Source organism: Schistocerca cancellata, chromosome 8 (genome assembly GCF_023864275.1).
Source record: "Schistocerca cancellata isolate TAMUIC-IGC-003103 chromosome 8, iqSchCanc2.1, whole genome shotgun sequence".
NCBI lineage: Eukaryota > Metazoa > Arthropoda > Insecta > Orthoptera > Acrididae > Schistocerca > Schistocerca cancellata.
The window spans coordinates 440,545,899-440,561,182 of NC_064633.1; the positions used below are offsets into that span (position 1 = coordinate 440,545,899).

The 15,284-nt window shown below is 42.1% G+C and overlaps 1 protein-coding gene across 3 annotated transcripts in view; it reads right to left on the reverse strand.

The window, feature by feature from the left end:
• Nucleotides 1–15,284, reverse strand: part of LOC126095318 (uncharacterized) — a 156,460-nt gene that overhangs the window by 98,603 nt on the left and 42,573 nt on the right. For all 3 annotated transcript variants that reach the window (XR_007521956.1, XM_049910122.1, XM_049910123.1), the window contains one exon: nt 8,836–9,082. Coding sequence is in view for 2 of the 3 variants with exons in the window: in XM_049910122.1 (XP_049766079.1) it covers nt 8,836–9,082 (247 nt within the window). In the remaining variant the exon portion in view is untranslated. The remainder of the gene's footprint in view (nt 1–8,835; nt 9,083–15,284) is intronic.

The window sequence follows — 15,284 nt, forward strand, 5'->3', positions numbered from 1 at the left end:
TGGCAATGATTATCTGGATTCCCATTTTGATAACTACTGCCCGGTTTGCTCTGAGGTTTCAACTTCAAAGTGCTCTCTAATTTTTCTACAAATTCAAGAACTTTGTCCACGAAATCATATGGACTATGGACAAGATCCCACTGCAAATCTTCGGGTAATCACCTTTTTAACTTGGTGATTTCCATTAAAACCCCAAATGGATGTTTCACATGCATAAGCTTGCCACGTTCGCGATTGCAAAAATCTCTCATCATCCCATTACCATACCTGTAACTCAGCCAGTTTAAAGATTCATTTTGGATCCGCATCTGTTTCGCCTCGCTCCAAAATTTATTCAAAAAACACTCTTTGAACTCTTCGTATGATTCACACGAACTACATTTAACATTTGCCCAAGACTATGGGTCTCCCTCCAAATGCCATTTAACGTATTTTATTTTTGCTTCGTCGACATGCCATGAACAAAAGTGTCCCTACATGAAGCCAAGAAATTTCATGGGTGATATCTTCCATCATCTGTGTAACATTTCACAGATCTGGTATGTGCCCAAGGGATATTTATAACTGCCGTGGCCTGTTGGGAGGCTAACAAATTTAATTCACTTTTTATCTGTCGCATTTGTTTTTTAAATTCATTTTCACTAGTGATACTGGACTCTATCTTATCTTTAATTTTCCCCACTTCTTTCTCCCCCTCATCTACACGATTGGCAATGTCACTAATTGCTAAATTTACATCGCTTTTATGAGCATCTTGTAATTTTATACAGTCGCTTACCTTGTCCCCAAGTTCTGTCAGTACCTTATCCATTTTCTCCCCAATATCTTTCTCCACAGATTCGATTTTAGATTTTACTACTACAATTTTGACTGTAATTTCCCCCATATCCACTTGAACACATTTTAATTTATCATCAATTGCTTTTTCAATTTTACCCATAATTTTTTCAACATCCTCTTTCACAGTGGAACCTATTTCAGTTCACATTGTACCCATATCAGTCCGAACTGTATCCGTTACTGTTTGCAATGTGCCCATACCTGTTCGCAGTGTACTCATATCTGTTCAAACTGCACTGATATTATATGCCATTCCCTGGATCATTTGCAATAGCTGAGACATCATATTTTCCCCACATTCATTCTCCTTGCCTGAATTCCTACTAGTTACACTTTCACGCTCTGATTTTGGACTAACCGGCTCACTTCCGTTTTCAAAATTACATGTACTAGGTGACTGTTTTATATTCGCGAGATCTATAAGTGGAGCTTGAACTTCAGAGTCACACGTTGTCTCACTATTTGCACAGGCACTTATCTGGTCTGAGATGGTTCCCTCTGCCATATGATGCCGTCGGTTGTAGTGGAAGCCGACATTGAAGACTGCCCTGGAGTACTCGGAGACACTGCCATTGTACTGCTGCTGGACTGTGTCCGCCACTGGAGAAGTCAACTGATGTAACTGTAGCTGCCGCCGGTTACCGCGTGTTCCAACCGTCTCTGATACCACTGTCCGTTAACCGCACTAACCGCTACTGTTCCCTGCACTCAACTTCTTTAGACACTGAGCTCCCATGCAAATTGCCTTTAAAGTGATAGATTAGGACCTCTATCGATAGATAGCATGTGTTGGTTGTGAAAATTACTGCGTAATTTCACTACTTCCAGAAACCTACTTGTAAAAAAAAAAAAAAAAAAACCGATCTCTCACTGTGTTTTATGAGAGGTTCACTCTGCAGAAATCTCTACTGGTTTTGCAAAGGTTTTTTACACTTCGCATAGTATGCCGAATAACAGAGAGCAAAGGAATTACCACTTTACAGGGCACAAATCCCGGATGAGAAACCCCCACTTGTGGGCTTTCAAAATAATAAAGTGAATGTAATCAGGTGACCCTCAGCTACATACCCTCTGACTCAACGTTGAAATATTAAAAGTTTTGGCTGGTTTCGTTGTCTAGGGGCTGGGATACGTAGTTGCCACATTACAGGTCAAATTCTGCTGAGTCTACAGTATACAGTAAGAATGCACACATGAATCGAATGGTCGAAGATTTCCATCACTTGGCAATTGCGAATTATGAAAGTAACATATAAATTTATAAATGAAGTACTGCAATTAAATAAAATCTGCAGGTACTATCTTAACGACTTTAAATGATGAGTACGATAGAAGTACTTTTGAGAATGCGGTATATTTTGGCAAAACAATTATTGGTGTTGATGGTCCTGCAATTAAATAAAATACAGTAAAACTTCGTTAACACGAATCCGAAGGGACCGAAAAATCAGGAGTTCAAGTTAAAAAATTAATCACGTTATTGTAGACTTATAACACTATAAAGTGATTGTAAAATCCAAGTACTCACAAATTATGTACGTTACTTTCTTAGAAAAAATTCGGTCATGGTTCGCTGATATATTTTGTAATTTCACAACCAATTGTAATGATAGCATCTGTAAACCCAGCAGTGATGTCGGATGTTGAAGCGAACCGTTCTAAACAGTCTAAGGCTCTAGTAAACATCTCCTGATGGGTAGGTGGAATGGTATCTGTACTCTCTTCCTCTTCACTTTTTTCTGATGGCCCTTCTTGCACCTCATTCACAGCTTCTGGCACATCCGATTCCACAGAAGCACATACGGCAACATCGTCGTCTACACTAATGAATTCTTCAAAACTAATATCAAGGCTCGCAACGTCCTGCAGAACTGTGCATTCATCAGGTGAAGTGACATCTTCTAACTCGTAGACATCATCAGTGTCGCTATGTCTCCAGGCTTTGTTAAAGCACTTCCCTATATGATGTGATACTGAGTTCCAGGCCGCTGCGATGGCTTTTACTGCGTCAAGCAGATTCCAATTTGGCGTTGCACTATTGTTTTCAGCAGCACGAATTGCAGCTCTTACAAGTCGCTTACAATAAGCTCTCTTTATGAGAGAGATTATGCTTTGATCCAAAGGCTGAAGGCGGCTTGTGGTGTTGGGTGGAAAAAACTGAACCTTCATGTTGGATAGGTTCAGATCATGAACATTATGGGCAGTACATCTGTCCAATGTAAGAAGAACATGTCTATTTTGAGCAACCATTCGACTGTTGAGACGAAGAAGCCACTTGCGAAATGATGTGCCATCGATCCAAGGTTTCTTGTGGTGAGAGTAGATGCAAGGTCGTGTCCATATTTATGTTTTTAAAACAATGTGGTTTCTCGGATTTACCGATAACCCAGGGACAAAACTTCTCACTGCCGTCAGCATTACAGCACAGTACGACAGTCACACGTTGTTTGCTTCATGCTCCACCGTGACACTTATCACCTTTTATCCCTAGGGTGTGATTTGGAAAAAGATTGTAGAAAAATCCAGTTTCATCCACATTAAACACATCACACGAGGCATACATTTCCCTCACTTGGTTGAATTCATGTAACCAGCTGTTCGCACCTTCTTCATCAACTTTATTTGCTTCACCACAAATGACTGTGATTGCTGAGGTGATAATTGTGGCTACCGACCTACAATATGTTAAAAACAAGTCAACAGTAAGTATAATTAGCTTTGTATCTACATTTCCTATTTTGATTTCGGAAAAAAAAAAAAAAAAAAAAAAAAATTTACGCTTTACAATACTGTAAGGTCAGAAGTTTGTGTTAAGGTGAAATTTCATTACGCTAGGAACTGAAACAGAATTCGTAATTCACCTTAACCGAAAATCGTGTTAACTGATAAAACATACCATAAGAACTAATGTATTCCTGGCGGGACAAATATTTTTGTCATGTTAACTGCAAGTTCGTCTTATGCGAGTTCGCGCTAACGAGGTTATACTGTATAAGTTGAATAACAGGAAAACAATAGATTTCTACTTCACGTAATTAGTTATGAACAACAACACAACTCGCAATATATTCACTTCTGAATGCATACTATGACTTCACTGCAGAAGCCATGGAAATCACACAACAGCACAGGTCGGCACTCCGAAATATTTCTATCCTCTGCGACCACACGCAAACGGCTCCACTGTCCAAGTCTTTCCACCAACTCCGCATCTGTTGTGTCCAGCACTTCCCATGTCCTGTGCCATACCGTCCAGAACAGCCCCACTATCAGAACTACCTTGTGTCCTCTCCGGAAACAATTCTTTTCCCCCAATTCCATACAGTCTCACCATTAACGAGTGCTATGATTGGCTAGAGCGCTCCATCCATGTCTCCAAGACAATGTACACTCACAAACATATTTAAGCACATACGAAATACTGGTTTTACATTTAAATACTTGAAATTAAATAAATATTTCTACGGCTGGACCATAAACACGCTCTAACACGCATTATTAGATACATAAACACATTAAATAAACGTATATCAAAGGAACAGAACAAAAGGTAGGCCAGTAGCCTAATGTCTCTGTGCTTTCTAAAACACAGTAAATATTTAACCAATTCCTTCATGAATAGTATATATCGGATATAAACAAAGACATAGATGAATAAATATATTTATAAGCATGCTGCTACCGTTTTTTCGTGTAACTGTGGAGTACTTATGGCCTGACGCCATTGATAGTAATCAGCCACTTTGACCTCCAATAACTCATATACTATTCAAGTTACATGCCTGTAATTTATACCAATTTAGGTTTACACTAATAGCTTTCTAAAGACATGTCGATCAATGAAATCGGATGAAGCGTTTAGATTTTGGAAATTCGTTGCTAGGTGTTACTTGTATAATTTACTGTCAGATGCTGAACTTTAAACTAATAAAGATATTGAAAATCTGATTACACCATCAGAATTGTCGTGAAAATAATGGTAATGCACATGTTTCTTTTTGAGGTATCACGATTCATCTGGTTACTATTAATTTCTATACCAACTGTGAAATGTCTGCCATGATGGTTTCTCAATGTCCGCCATCTCTGGCATTCTTGGCGTGTCTCCTTCATCGACAAAGTGACACAATGGAATTCCCAGCTACATGCTTGATGGACCATGTGGTCTGGCCATTGTGTGGCATCACGCGCTTGCTAGCGAGCCATGCCTTCCCGAGCGGTGGCCGCCAACTCTGAGCTTAGAATATTTTCAGGGCGCCACAACTCGCCCGTTACCTCACATCTCGCCAATTTATTTGTAAATTTGACATCTATTTTCTTTCTCACCCTTCACTTACATTGTTTATAAGCAATTCTTTCACGTTTCTGTGTGTCTGTTTTTCTCCAAACTGCTCTGATCGACTTTTACTGCCGTATCCTACATTACTTTATTTCCCAAGCAAAGTAGTTTACATTTCCTCCTATGACTGCCTCTTTCTGTTTGCCTGGTTTTTACAAGGGCTGTCTCATTTCATGACTTTGCCTATCGATGTTTTCCTTTTCCAATCTCTCTCTCACTCTCTCTCTCTCTCTCTCTCTCTCTCTCTCTCTCTCTCTCTCTCTATCTTGTAGACCACTCTTCTGGTGAGAAATCCTCGTCCACTCATTGCCTCTTGCTAACAGTTGTCTGTTCTTGATTTTTCCAAATTTTTTCCTTGCCTTTCTTCTGGTTTCCTATCCTTTTCCAACCTCTACCTCTTCAAACTGCCTTTACTTCATATGGCCATGATGAATCACATCACATATTACATCTGTTCTTCCCAAAAACATGCTTTTGCACTATCAAAACTAAGGTCCCAGATTCTGTTTCTTGAAACCTGCTTGTTCCTCTGCAGCAAGCATATTTGTTTGAATGCAGACTCTTTAAGGCAATACACCACTATTCTCACCTCAGCCTTCACTGGATGTAATTACCCCACCATCCTAATCCAATAGCTAATTTCCCATGCCATCACATCCAATCCTGGTACTACCGATGCCTATAAAAAACAACTTCGGAGCACACCACTTGTCACTCTGTATTATGCTGGTCTTAAATGTACACTACTGGCCATTAAAATTTCTACACCACGAAGATGACGGGCTACAGACGTGAAATCTAACCGACAGGAAGAAGGTGCTGTGATATGCAAATGATTAGCTTTTCAGAGCATTCACACAGGGTTGGCGCCGCTGGCGACACCTACAACATGCTGACATGAGGAAAGTTTCCAACTGATTTCTTATACACAAACAGCAGTTAACCGGTGTTGCCTGGTGAGACGTTGTTGTGATGCCTCCTGTAAGGAGGAGAAATACATACCATCATGTTTCCGACTTTGATAAAGGTCGGATTGTAGCCTATCGCGACTGCGGTTTATGGTATCGCGACATTGGTGCTCGCTTTGGTCGAGATCCAATGACTGTTAGCAGAATATGGAATCGGTGGGTTCAGGACAGGAATACGGAACGCCGTGCTGGATCCCAACGGCCTCGTATCACTAGCAGTCGAGATGACAGGCATCTTATCCGCATGGCTGTAACGGATCGTGCAACCACGTCTCAATCCCTGAGTCAACAGATGGGGACGTTTGCAAGACAACAACCATCTGCACAAACAGTTTGACGAAGTTTGCAGCAGCATGGACTATAAGCTCGGAGACCATGGCTGTGGTTACCCTTGACGATGCATCACAGGCAGGAGCGCCTGCAATGGCGTACATTGGAAGCGTGTATTCATCATCGCCATACTGGCGTATCACCCGGCGTGATGGTATGGTGTGCCATTGGTTACACGTCTCGGTCACCTCTTGTTCACATTGACGGCACTTTGAACAGTGGACATTACATTTCAGATGTGTTATGACCCGTGGCTCTACCCTTCATTCGATCCCTGTGAAAACCTACTTTTCAGCAGGATAATGCATGACCGCATGTTGCAAGTCCTGTACGGGCCTTTCTGGATACAGAAAATGTTTTACTGCTGCCCTGACCAGCACATTCTCCAGATCTCTCACCAACTGAAAACGTCTGGTCAATGGTGACCGAGCAACTGGTTCGTCACAATACGCCAGTCACTACTCTTGATGAACTGTGGTATCGTGTTGAAGCTGCATGGTCAGCTGTACCTGTACATGCCATTCAAGCTCCGTTTGACTCAATGCCTAGGCGTACCAAGGCCGTTATTACGGCCAGAGGTGGTTGTTCTCGGTACTGATTTCTCAGGATCTATGCACTCAAATTGCGTGAAAATGTAATCACATGTCAGTATAATATATTTGTCCAATGAATACCTGTTTATCATCTACATTTCTTCTTGGTGTAGCAATTTTAATGGCCAGTAGTGTATTAATCAACTACTTCGACAAGGCCCTGACTTCCTTAAATCATGCTCTGAAAGGAGATCAATTCTGTCTGAGATTTTGCCCACCACTTCTAGAGCAGCTTTTCTTTTCATCACCCGCCCAATCTCTGCACTATCCTTGTGAGACCCTATGCTGTCCTGCACCCATCTCCCTACCCCATGAATCCTACCCCTGTGACCGCCCCTGCTGCAAGACTTGCCCTATGCACCATCCTATCACCACCTACACCTGCCTTGTCACTAGCATAACATACTATCAAAGGGAGAGCCATCTGTGAAATGACATGTCATATACCCGCTGTTATGTAAATACTGTTCAGCCTTTTGCATCAGAATAACTAGTACACAGTTATCAGTCAGAATGAATGGGCATAGGCGACGGGTTTATACTGGCAACATATAATATCCTGTTGCAGAGCATGCTCTACAAGGCAGTCGTGACCTCGCTGCCTGTTTCACCACATGTGCCATCTGGATTCTTCCCTCAGACACTAGTTTCTCAGAACTCCGCGGGTAGAAACTAGCACTACAAAATGTCCTCTGGTCTTGCCACCCAAGTGGCTTTAATTTATGTTAATTCATTCTGTCTCAGCATTTTCTCACAGTAACTACCCCTTTCTTCACTCCATTTTAGTTTACTACATCTTTCATTTTCTGACCCGTCTATTTTTTGTCGTCCTCCCTCCCAACTCTGTTACATACAATGAACTTAGTTTTTCACTCTTATTACCTTGTGCATGATATTTTAGTAGTGATCTCTGTCTTGCATATTACCCTGTCTTTCAACTTTAAGCTCTCAGGCTTTCAGACCTCGTCCAATGCAGTCGCCAATAATCAGTCTTTCCTTCTCATCCCGTCCAATAGGTCTCCTCTGACCCAGGGTTCTGGGCGACTTTTCCAAACTGTACCCCTTTTCCTTTCTCTCCAACTCTTCTGCTGTATGAAGGAGCCACTGGCTCTGAAAGCTTGTGTAAGTTAAACCTGTGTGTGTGTGTGTGTGTGTGTGTGTGTGTGTGTGTGTGTGTGTGTGTGTGTGTGTGTGTGTTTTTTTCTGCTCCCGCTGCTTGGTAAGTAGATTTTTTATCCATCCAGTTACATTATATGCTTAAATAATTTGTTTGTTTATTCTTTCATTTTGCTTTCATTATCAGACTCAGTAACACTTACTCATATCCTTAAATATGTCACTCACCAATCGGCCTTGAAATTTCTGGGTATCATTATGATCAGATGGATATGGGTCGTAATCTCATATGCTGCAATGTAATAGAGTGCTACAAGAGTGGTCGTCTTTCAAATTCTGAATACCAATGTTTCCAACGTAGTTTGTCGAAGACATCATCCATCAGCAAGGTGAAAGTTTACAACTTCTCACGATTTATTAATCCCACTTCAACAACAACAGTGGGATGATACTACATAGGCTTTAAGCTTTAAAAATGTGTAGAAAGCCACAACAAGGTGTTGGGAAGATACCCAAACCTTTCCTTCTATGGGCAGTGCTCTTTCAATTGAGCTATCCATGCAAGCCTCATGGACAGACTCAACACTTCAACATGACATTTCCATCTAAGTTTTAGTACAGACATTAGCATCTCAGTTTTAGTACTTACTGTCTAAGCTGGTCGCGATCTTTGCGTAAGGCTTCGCAAGTTGAATGCAACTGACGTGACCTATGCTCCATATGCTCCACATTTCTTCTCAGTTCTTCCAGTAGTTCTGGTGGGGGAGCTTGCACTACATGTCTGACTCTGGCATCACCATGACCATGAGTAACATCTTTCTCACATACTTCAGGTGGAATACGTGCCACTGTGCGTTCAATGTCACATAAAACACGTGAGATGCATGTAGGTGTTGCTGAAAACAAGTTTTATAATTTATTATCTTACTGTAAATTATTTGTTTTACTGATGTGTGTTAAGACATGTGAAAAGCATGCATGAAAATGAAGCAATTTTTGAAAACAAAACTCAAATTACAAATTTCTCTTTTAGAACTAGGCCACCTCAATTAAGTGATATGGGCACAACTACAGGATAGTCCAACAGTTTGTAGTCCAAATAGACTGTGATGTTAATGTTAAGATGCCTGTGATCACTGAAAGACTGTGCCACAGGTTGGCCACAAAAGCAAATCATATAAAAATGCAGTCTCCTCTTTTGTAGCGTGAGTGTAGTAGCGCCTGTTTTTCCAACATTCTCTAAATAGTATCACTAAACCAAGGTGGATTCACCAGTTTTTACTAATTGGTAAGTATTTATTTAGGCCACAGGTTGAACCAGAACTGCTCTCTGTTTGCCTTAGCCAGAATAAATGATCTCAGTTTGACTTTTAAATGGGTTGTTAGTAAGTTCCTGTCTAGCTCAACCAAACACAAATACTCTCCTAGCTTTCTTGATGACCTTTTGCCTTTGGCAACCACTGTTCCTATGATAGTATCATGGTTGCTATCCTTTCTCTCATTGGTGACACACTCAAAATGACTAGGTCTGTTCATAGCTAGGTGGTCTAAAACATGAGGGATAGTCAAAGTTTTAATTACCATCTCCAAAAAATAGTATCATATCATTAATTTTTTGTTTGTTTGAAGATAATTACTGCAGTCCTGGTACACACTGAAATTTCTATGTCCCAGTATGTAACATGCTGCTAGAGACAAAACAAAAAGGTGCAGCCCAACTTCACTCTACCAAGGGGCTGCATCACTGTTTTGGCTCCTCCGGTGGCATTTTATGGCACTGTGATGTAGAGATTTCATTATGTAGCAGGTCTGCAGACATGCACCTGCGAACAAACACAAAAATAACTGGATAACATTATTTTTTTGTGTTGATAATTAAAACTTTATGGCTGCAGTGATAAGATCTCTCTTGCCCAGAATGCTGAGAGTCTCACCAAGGCCTTCATAGACAGACATTATCCCCCAGACCTAATCCGTAAACAGATCTCTTGTGCCATTTCCCCCTCACATGCCCAATCTTCCCACCACCCCCAAGCACCAATTGACTTTCCTCTTCATCACCCATTACCACCATGGACTGGAACAAATGAATCACGTCCTTCATCAGGGCTTTGAATACCTATGATCGTGCCCTGAACTGATGTATCCTACGCAAGATCCTTCCTACCTCTCCCAAAGTGGTGTTCTGTCACCCACCAAACATCCCCACGCCACTCCTAAGCCCAACCTCTTGCCACAGGGATCATATCCCTGTGGAAGACTCAGGTGCAAGATTTACCCAATCCACCTACCTAGCACTTCCTATTCCAGTGCTGTCACAGCTTATCCTACCTCATCAGAAGCTGGGCCACCTGTGAAAGCAGCCTTGGCATATGCCAGCTCTGCTGCAATCATTACACAGCTTTTTATACTGCCAAGAGTGAAGTGGATCAACCCATGGCACAACATGCAGCTGAACATAACATACTTGATATCAATGGCTGCTTCCTACCCAAGCACTTATATCATCCCATTCCATTCACTATCAGCTTTTCTGAACTGTGCAGATGGGAGTTATCCTAGCAACACATTCAACTCTCCCAAAATTATCCCAGCTCGACCCATGGTAACCTACTGGCCCAGTGCCCTCCACTCAATAGTTTCTCTGCCAACAAGCGTGCCTGTCTTTCCCCTTCCCAGCTCCTCTCCTTTTCCACTCCCCCACCTTCCTGCCCCACAGCTTCCTGATCCTGCACCTGCTTGCAGTCTAGCCCCTGCACACTCCGCCAGCCAGCACTCCTCTCTCACACCACCCGTACTCTGCTTTCCCTTCCCTTCCCCGCCTCCCTCCAGATTGCTGGTTCTGTTGCCTGTGACAGTTGCATTCTGGTCTGAGCTGCTGGAGATAGTAGACGTGTGTGTGACGTGTGCTTGCTTGGGAGAATGAATGGGTGTCTCCTTTTCCGATGGTGGAGCTGGTCGAATGCTAATGTGTAGATGTCTTTTTGTTGTGGTTATCTGCAACTCAATGTGTCATCTTTTCCTACCTTTTCGATATACATTCCATGTGTTATCAGAAATTTCCTACTCTCTACACAAGTTTTCAATCAATCTGCAGTTCCTAGTATGATGTGGCAACTGCCTTCTAGTAGAGAGAGAAGTCCTGAGACTTTGCTGCAAACACTAGCAGTTGAGATTAAATATTTTCAGACAGTCACTATCCAGTCTCAGGACCTATGTGACAGAAATTGTTGGTGCCAACAGGGTGATCTGCAGCTGACAGAAATCAATGCTGTAAATTGCTTCCAGTATGGCCTCCAACTGGTAGGTAATTCTTCCTGGAATAAACATCCAGTGCACATTTGGTTAGCTTTCCTCCCTTGATATTATTTCCCTTAGAGACACCATTACATGCCTAGCACTGAAACTGACTACAGCTAATAGCACCTTCTTTCCCGTCTGTTGGTACCCAGACCTCAGCAAAGGAGACTGTTGCACAAGCAGGAGAGGCATGCCCTACTGGTTCTGTCTCATTATCAGTGAGCAGAGGCAAGGCTTCAACATTACTCATTACATGTATGGTATTGACCTCTCTGCCAAAACCAACAGATAGCCTCGCTTGTGAGAGAGCTCCAGCCTGGCGACAACCCGCCAGTCACTACAGGATGACTCCTTGGTTCCAGACCATGGCTCTCTGCTGACCATGTTAGCAAACAAGCATAGTTGCCAAGATCTGTAGGTCTTTGTAACAGGTGTCAGCCCTGCCACTCCACAATAGCTGCAAACTAAAGTGTCCGTAACGAAGATGGTCGATAGTGAACATCAGCAGAACAGGGAATCAGCGATCATAAAGCGGTTACGGCATCGATGATTTCAGCCGTAAATAGAAATATTTCTGTTTAGAAAAAGTGACAAAAAGCAGATTTCAGAGTACCTGTTGGCTCAACACAAAAGTTTTCTCTCAAGTACAGATAGTGTTGAGGATCAGTGGACAAAGTTCAAAACCATCGTACATTATGCGTTAGATGAGTATGTGCCAAGCAAGATCGTAAGAGATGGAAAAGAGCCACCGTGATTCAACAACCAAGTTAGAAAACTGCTGCGGAAGCAAAGGGAACTTCACAGCAAACATAAACATAGCCAAAGCCTTGCAGACAAACAAAAATTACGCGAAGCGAAATGTAGTGTGAGGAGGGCTATGCGAGAGGCGTTCAATGAATTCGAAAGTAAAGTTCTATGTACTGACTTGGCAGATAATCCTAAGAAATTTTGGTCTTATGTCAAAGCGGTAGGTGGCTCAAAACAAAATGTCCAGACACTCTGTGACCAAATTGGTACTGAAACAGAGGATGACAGACTAAAGGCCGAAATACTAAATGTCTTTTTCCAAAGTTGTTTCACAGAGGAAGACGGCACTGTGGTTCCTTCTCTAGATTGTCGCACAGATGACAAAATGGTAGATATCGAAATAGACGACAGAGGGATATAGAAACAATTAAAATCGCTCAAAAGAGGAAAGGCCGCTGGACCTGATGGGATACCAGATCGATTTTACACAGAGTACGCGAATGAACTTGCCCCCCTTCTTGCAGCGGTGTACCGTAGGTCTCTAGAAGAGCGTAGCGTTCCAAAGGATTGGAAAAGGGCACAGGTCGTCCCCGTTTTCAAGAAGGGACGTCGAACAGATGTGCAGAACTATAGACCTATATCTCTAACGTCGATCAGTTGTAGAATTTTGGAACACGTACTATGTTCGAGTTAATGACTTTTCTGGAGACTAGAAATCTACTCTGCAGGAATCAGCATGGGTTTCGAAAAAGACGGTCGTGTGAAACCCAGCTCGCGCTATTCGTCCACGAGACTCAGAGGGCCATAGACACGGGTTCAGAGGTAGATGCCGTGTTTCTTGACTTCCGCAAGGCGTTCGATACAGTTCCCCACAAAGTAAGAGCATATGGACTATCAGACCAATTGTGTGATTGGATTGAGGAGTTCCTAGATAACAGGATGCAGCATGTCATTCTCAATAGAGAGAATTCTTCCGAAGTAAGAGTGATTTCAGGTGTGCCGCAGGGGAGTGTCATAGGATCGTTGCTATTCACAATATACATAAATGACCTGGTGGATGGCATCAGAAGTTCACTGAGGCTTTTTGCAGATGATGCTGTGGTGTATCGAGAGGTTGTAACAATGGAAAATTGTACTGAAATGCAGGAGGATCTGCAGCAAATTGACGCATGGTGCAGGGAATGGCAATTGAATCTCAATGTAGACAAGTGTAATGTGCTGCGAATACACAGAAAGATAGATCCTTTATCATTTAGCTACAAAATAGCAGGTCAGCAACTGGAAGCAGTTAATACCATAAATTATCTGGGAGTACGGATTAGGAGTGATTTAAAATGGAATGAGCATATAATGTTGATCGTCGGTAAAGCAGATGCCAGACTGAGATTCATTGGAAGAATCCTAAGGAAATGCAATCCGAAAACAAAGGTAGTAGGTTACAGTACGCTTGTTCGCCACTGCTTGAATACTGCTCAGCAGTGTGGGATCCGTACCAGATAGGGTTGATAGAAGATATAGAGAAGATCCAACGGAGAGCAGCGCGCTTCGTTACGGGATCATTTAGTAATTGCAAAAGCGTTATGGAGATGATAGATAAACTCCAGTGGAAGACTCTGCAGGAGAGACGCTCAGTAGCTCGGTACGGGCTTTTGTTAAAGTTTCGAGAACATACCTTCACCGAAGAGTCAAGCAGTATATTGCTTCCTCCTACGTATATCTCGCGAAGAGACCATGAGGATAAAATCAGAGAGATTAGAGCCCACACAGAGGCATACCGACAATCCTTCTTTCCACGAACAATACGAGACTGGAATAGAAGGGAGAACCGATAGAGGTACTCAAGGTACCCTCCGCCACAAACCGTCAGGTGGCTTGCGGAGTATGGATGTAGATGTAGATGTACTTCTTGCAGTGACCACAATCCATATCTACCTAGTTCTTTCAAAGAGAAAAAGAAATAGAGAAATTGAGTCCAAGACTCAGAGAAAACTTAATAGAAACATATGCACCCATAAGAAGGGCTATGCGTGAAACCTACACTAACTTTCAGTCAAGTACTAGTGAAAGATCTATCAGAAAATCCTAGCCACATGCACTGTCTATTAACAGACTGAAACCTCTCAGCTAGTATCTTATCAATCCATCCAATGCTGAAACTGAAGGCAGCAGGCACAAAGCAAAAATATTAAATCCTGGATTTATTAATTTATTCACCACAGGGACACCACTGTACCTATGTTTGATTGTTACACAGATTCATAAGTAAGACACTGATATAAGCACCCTCTAGCACTGAAAAAACAAGGCTATTCAAAGTAAACAAGGCACTACATCCTGATGAATTCTAGTTAGATTTTACTTTGAATACGCTGCAGTAGGATTAGACTCTTTTCTAGTTGCATTTGACAACAATCTGCTGTTCAGTGAATAGTTTCACATGACTAGTAAAGAGCGTAGGTCACTCTCGTCTGCAAAAAGGACAAAGGACCAGCTGCAGCAGAAAACTGTAGACCATTATTTCTGATACCTGCATTTTGCACAAATCCAGGTCACATACTAAGGTGAAACATTATAAAATGCCCAGAGGACAACAAGCTTTTTCTTGAAAAATCAGCATGTACTCAGAGGGAAACATTCCATGTGGGAAAAAAATATATCTAAAAACAAAGATTCTGTAACTTATCAAACGAAAGCGTTGGTACGTTCATAGAAACAATAACAAACACAAACACACACACAAATTTCAAGCTTTCGCAACCCACGGTTGCTTCATCAGGAAAGAGGGAAGGGGAGAGAAAGACGAAAGAATGTGGGTTTTAAGGGAGAGGGTAAGGAGTCATTCCAATCCCGGGAGGGGAAAGACTTACCTTGGGGGGAAAAAGGGACAGGTATACACCGCGCATGCACACGCACACGCACACACACATCCATACCGCCTCAACTGACATCTCTACCCAAACTCTTTGCCTTTACATATGTCTGCTTGTGTCTGTTATGTGCGGATGGATGTGTGTGTGTGTGTGCGCGCGAGTGTATACCTGTCCCTTTTTC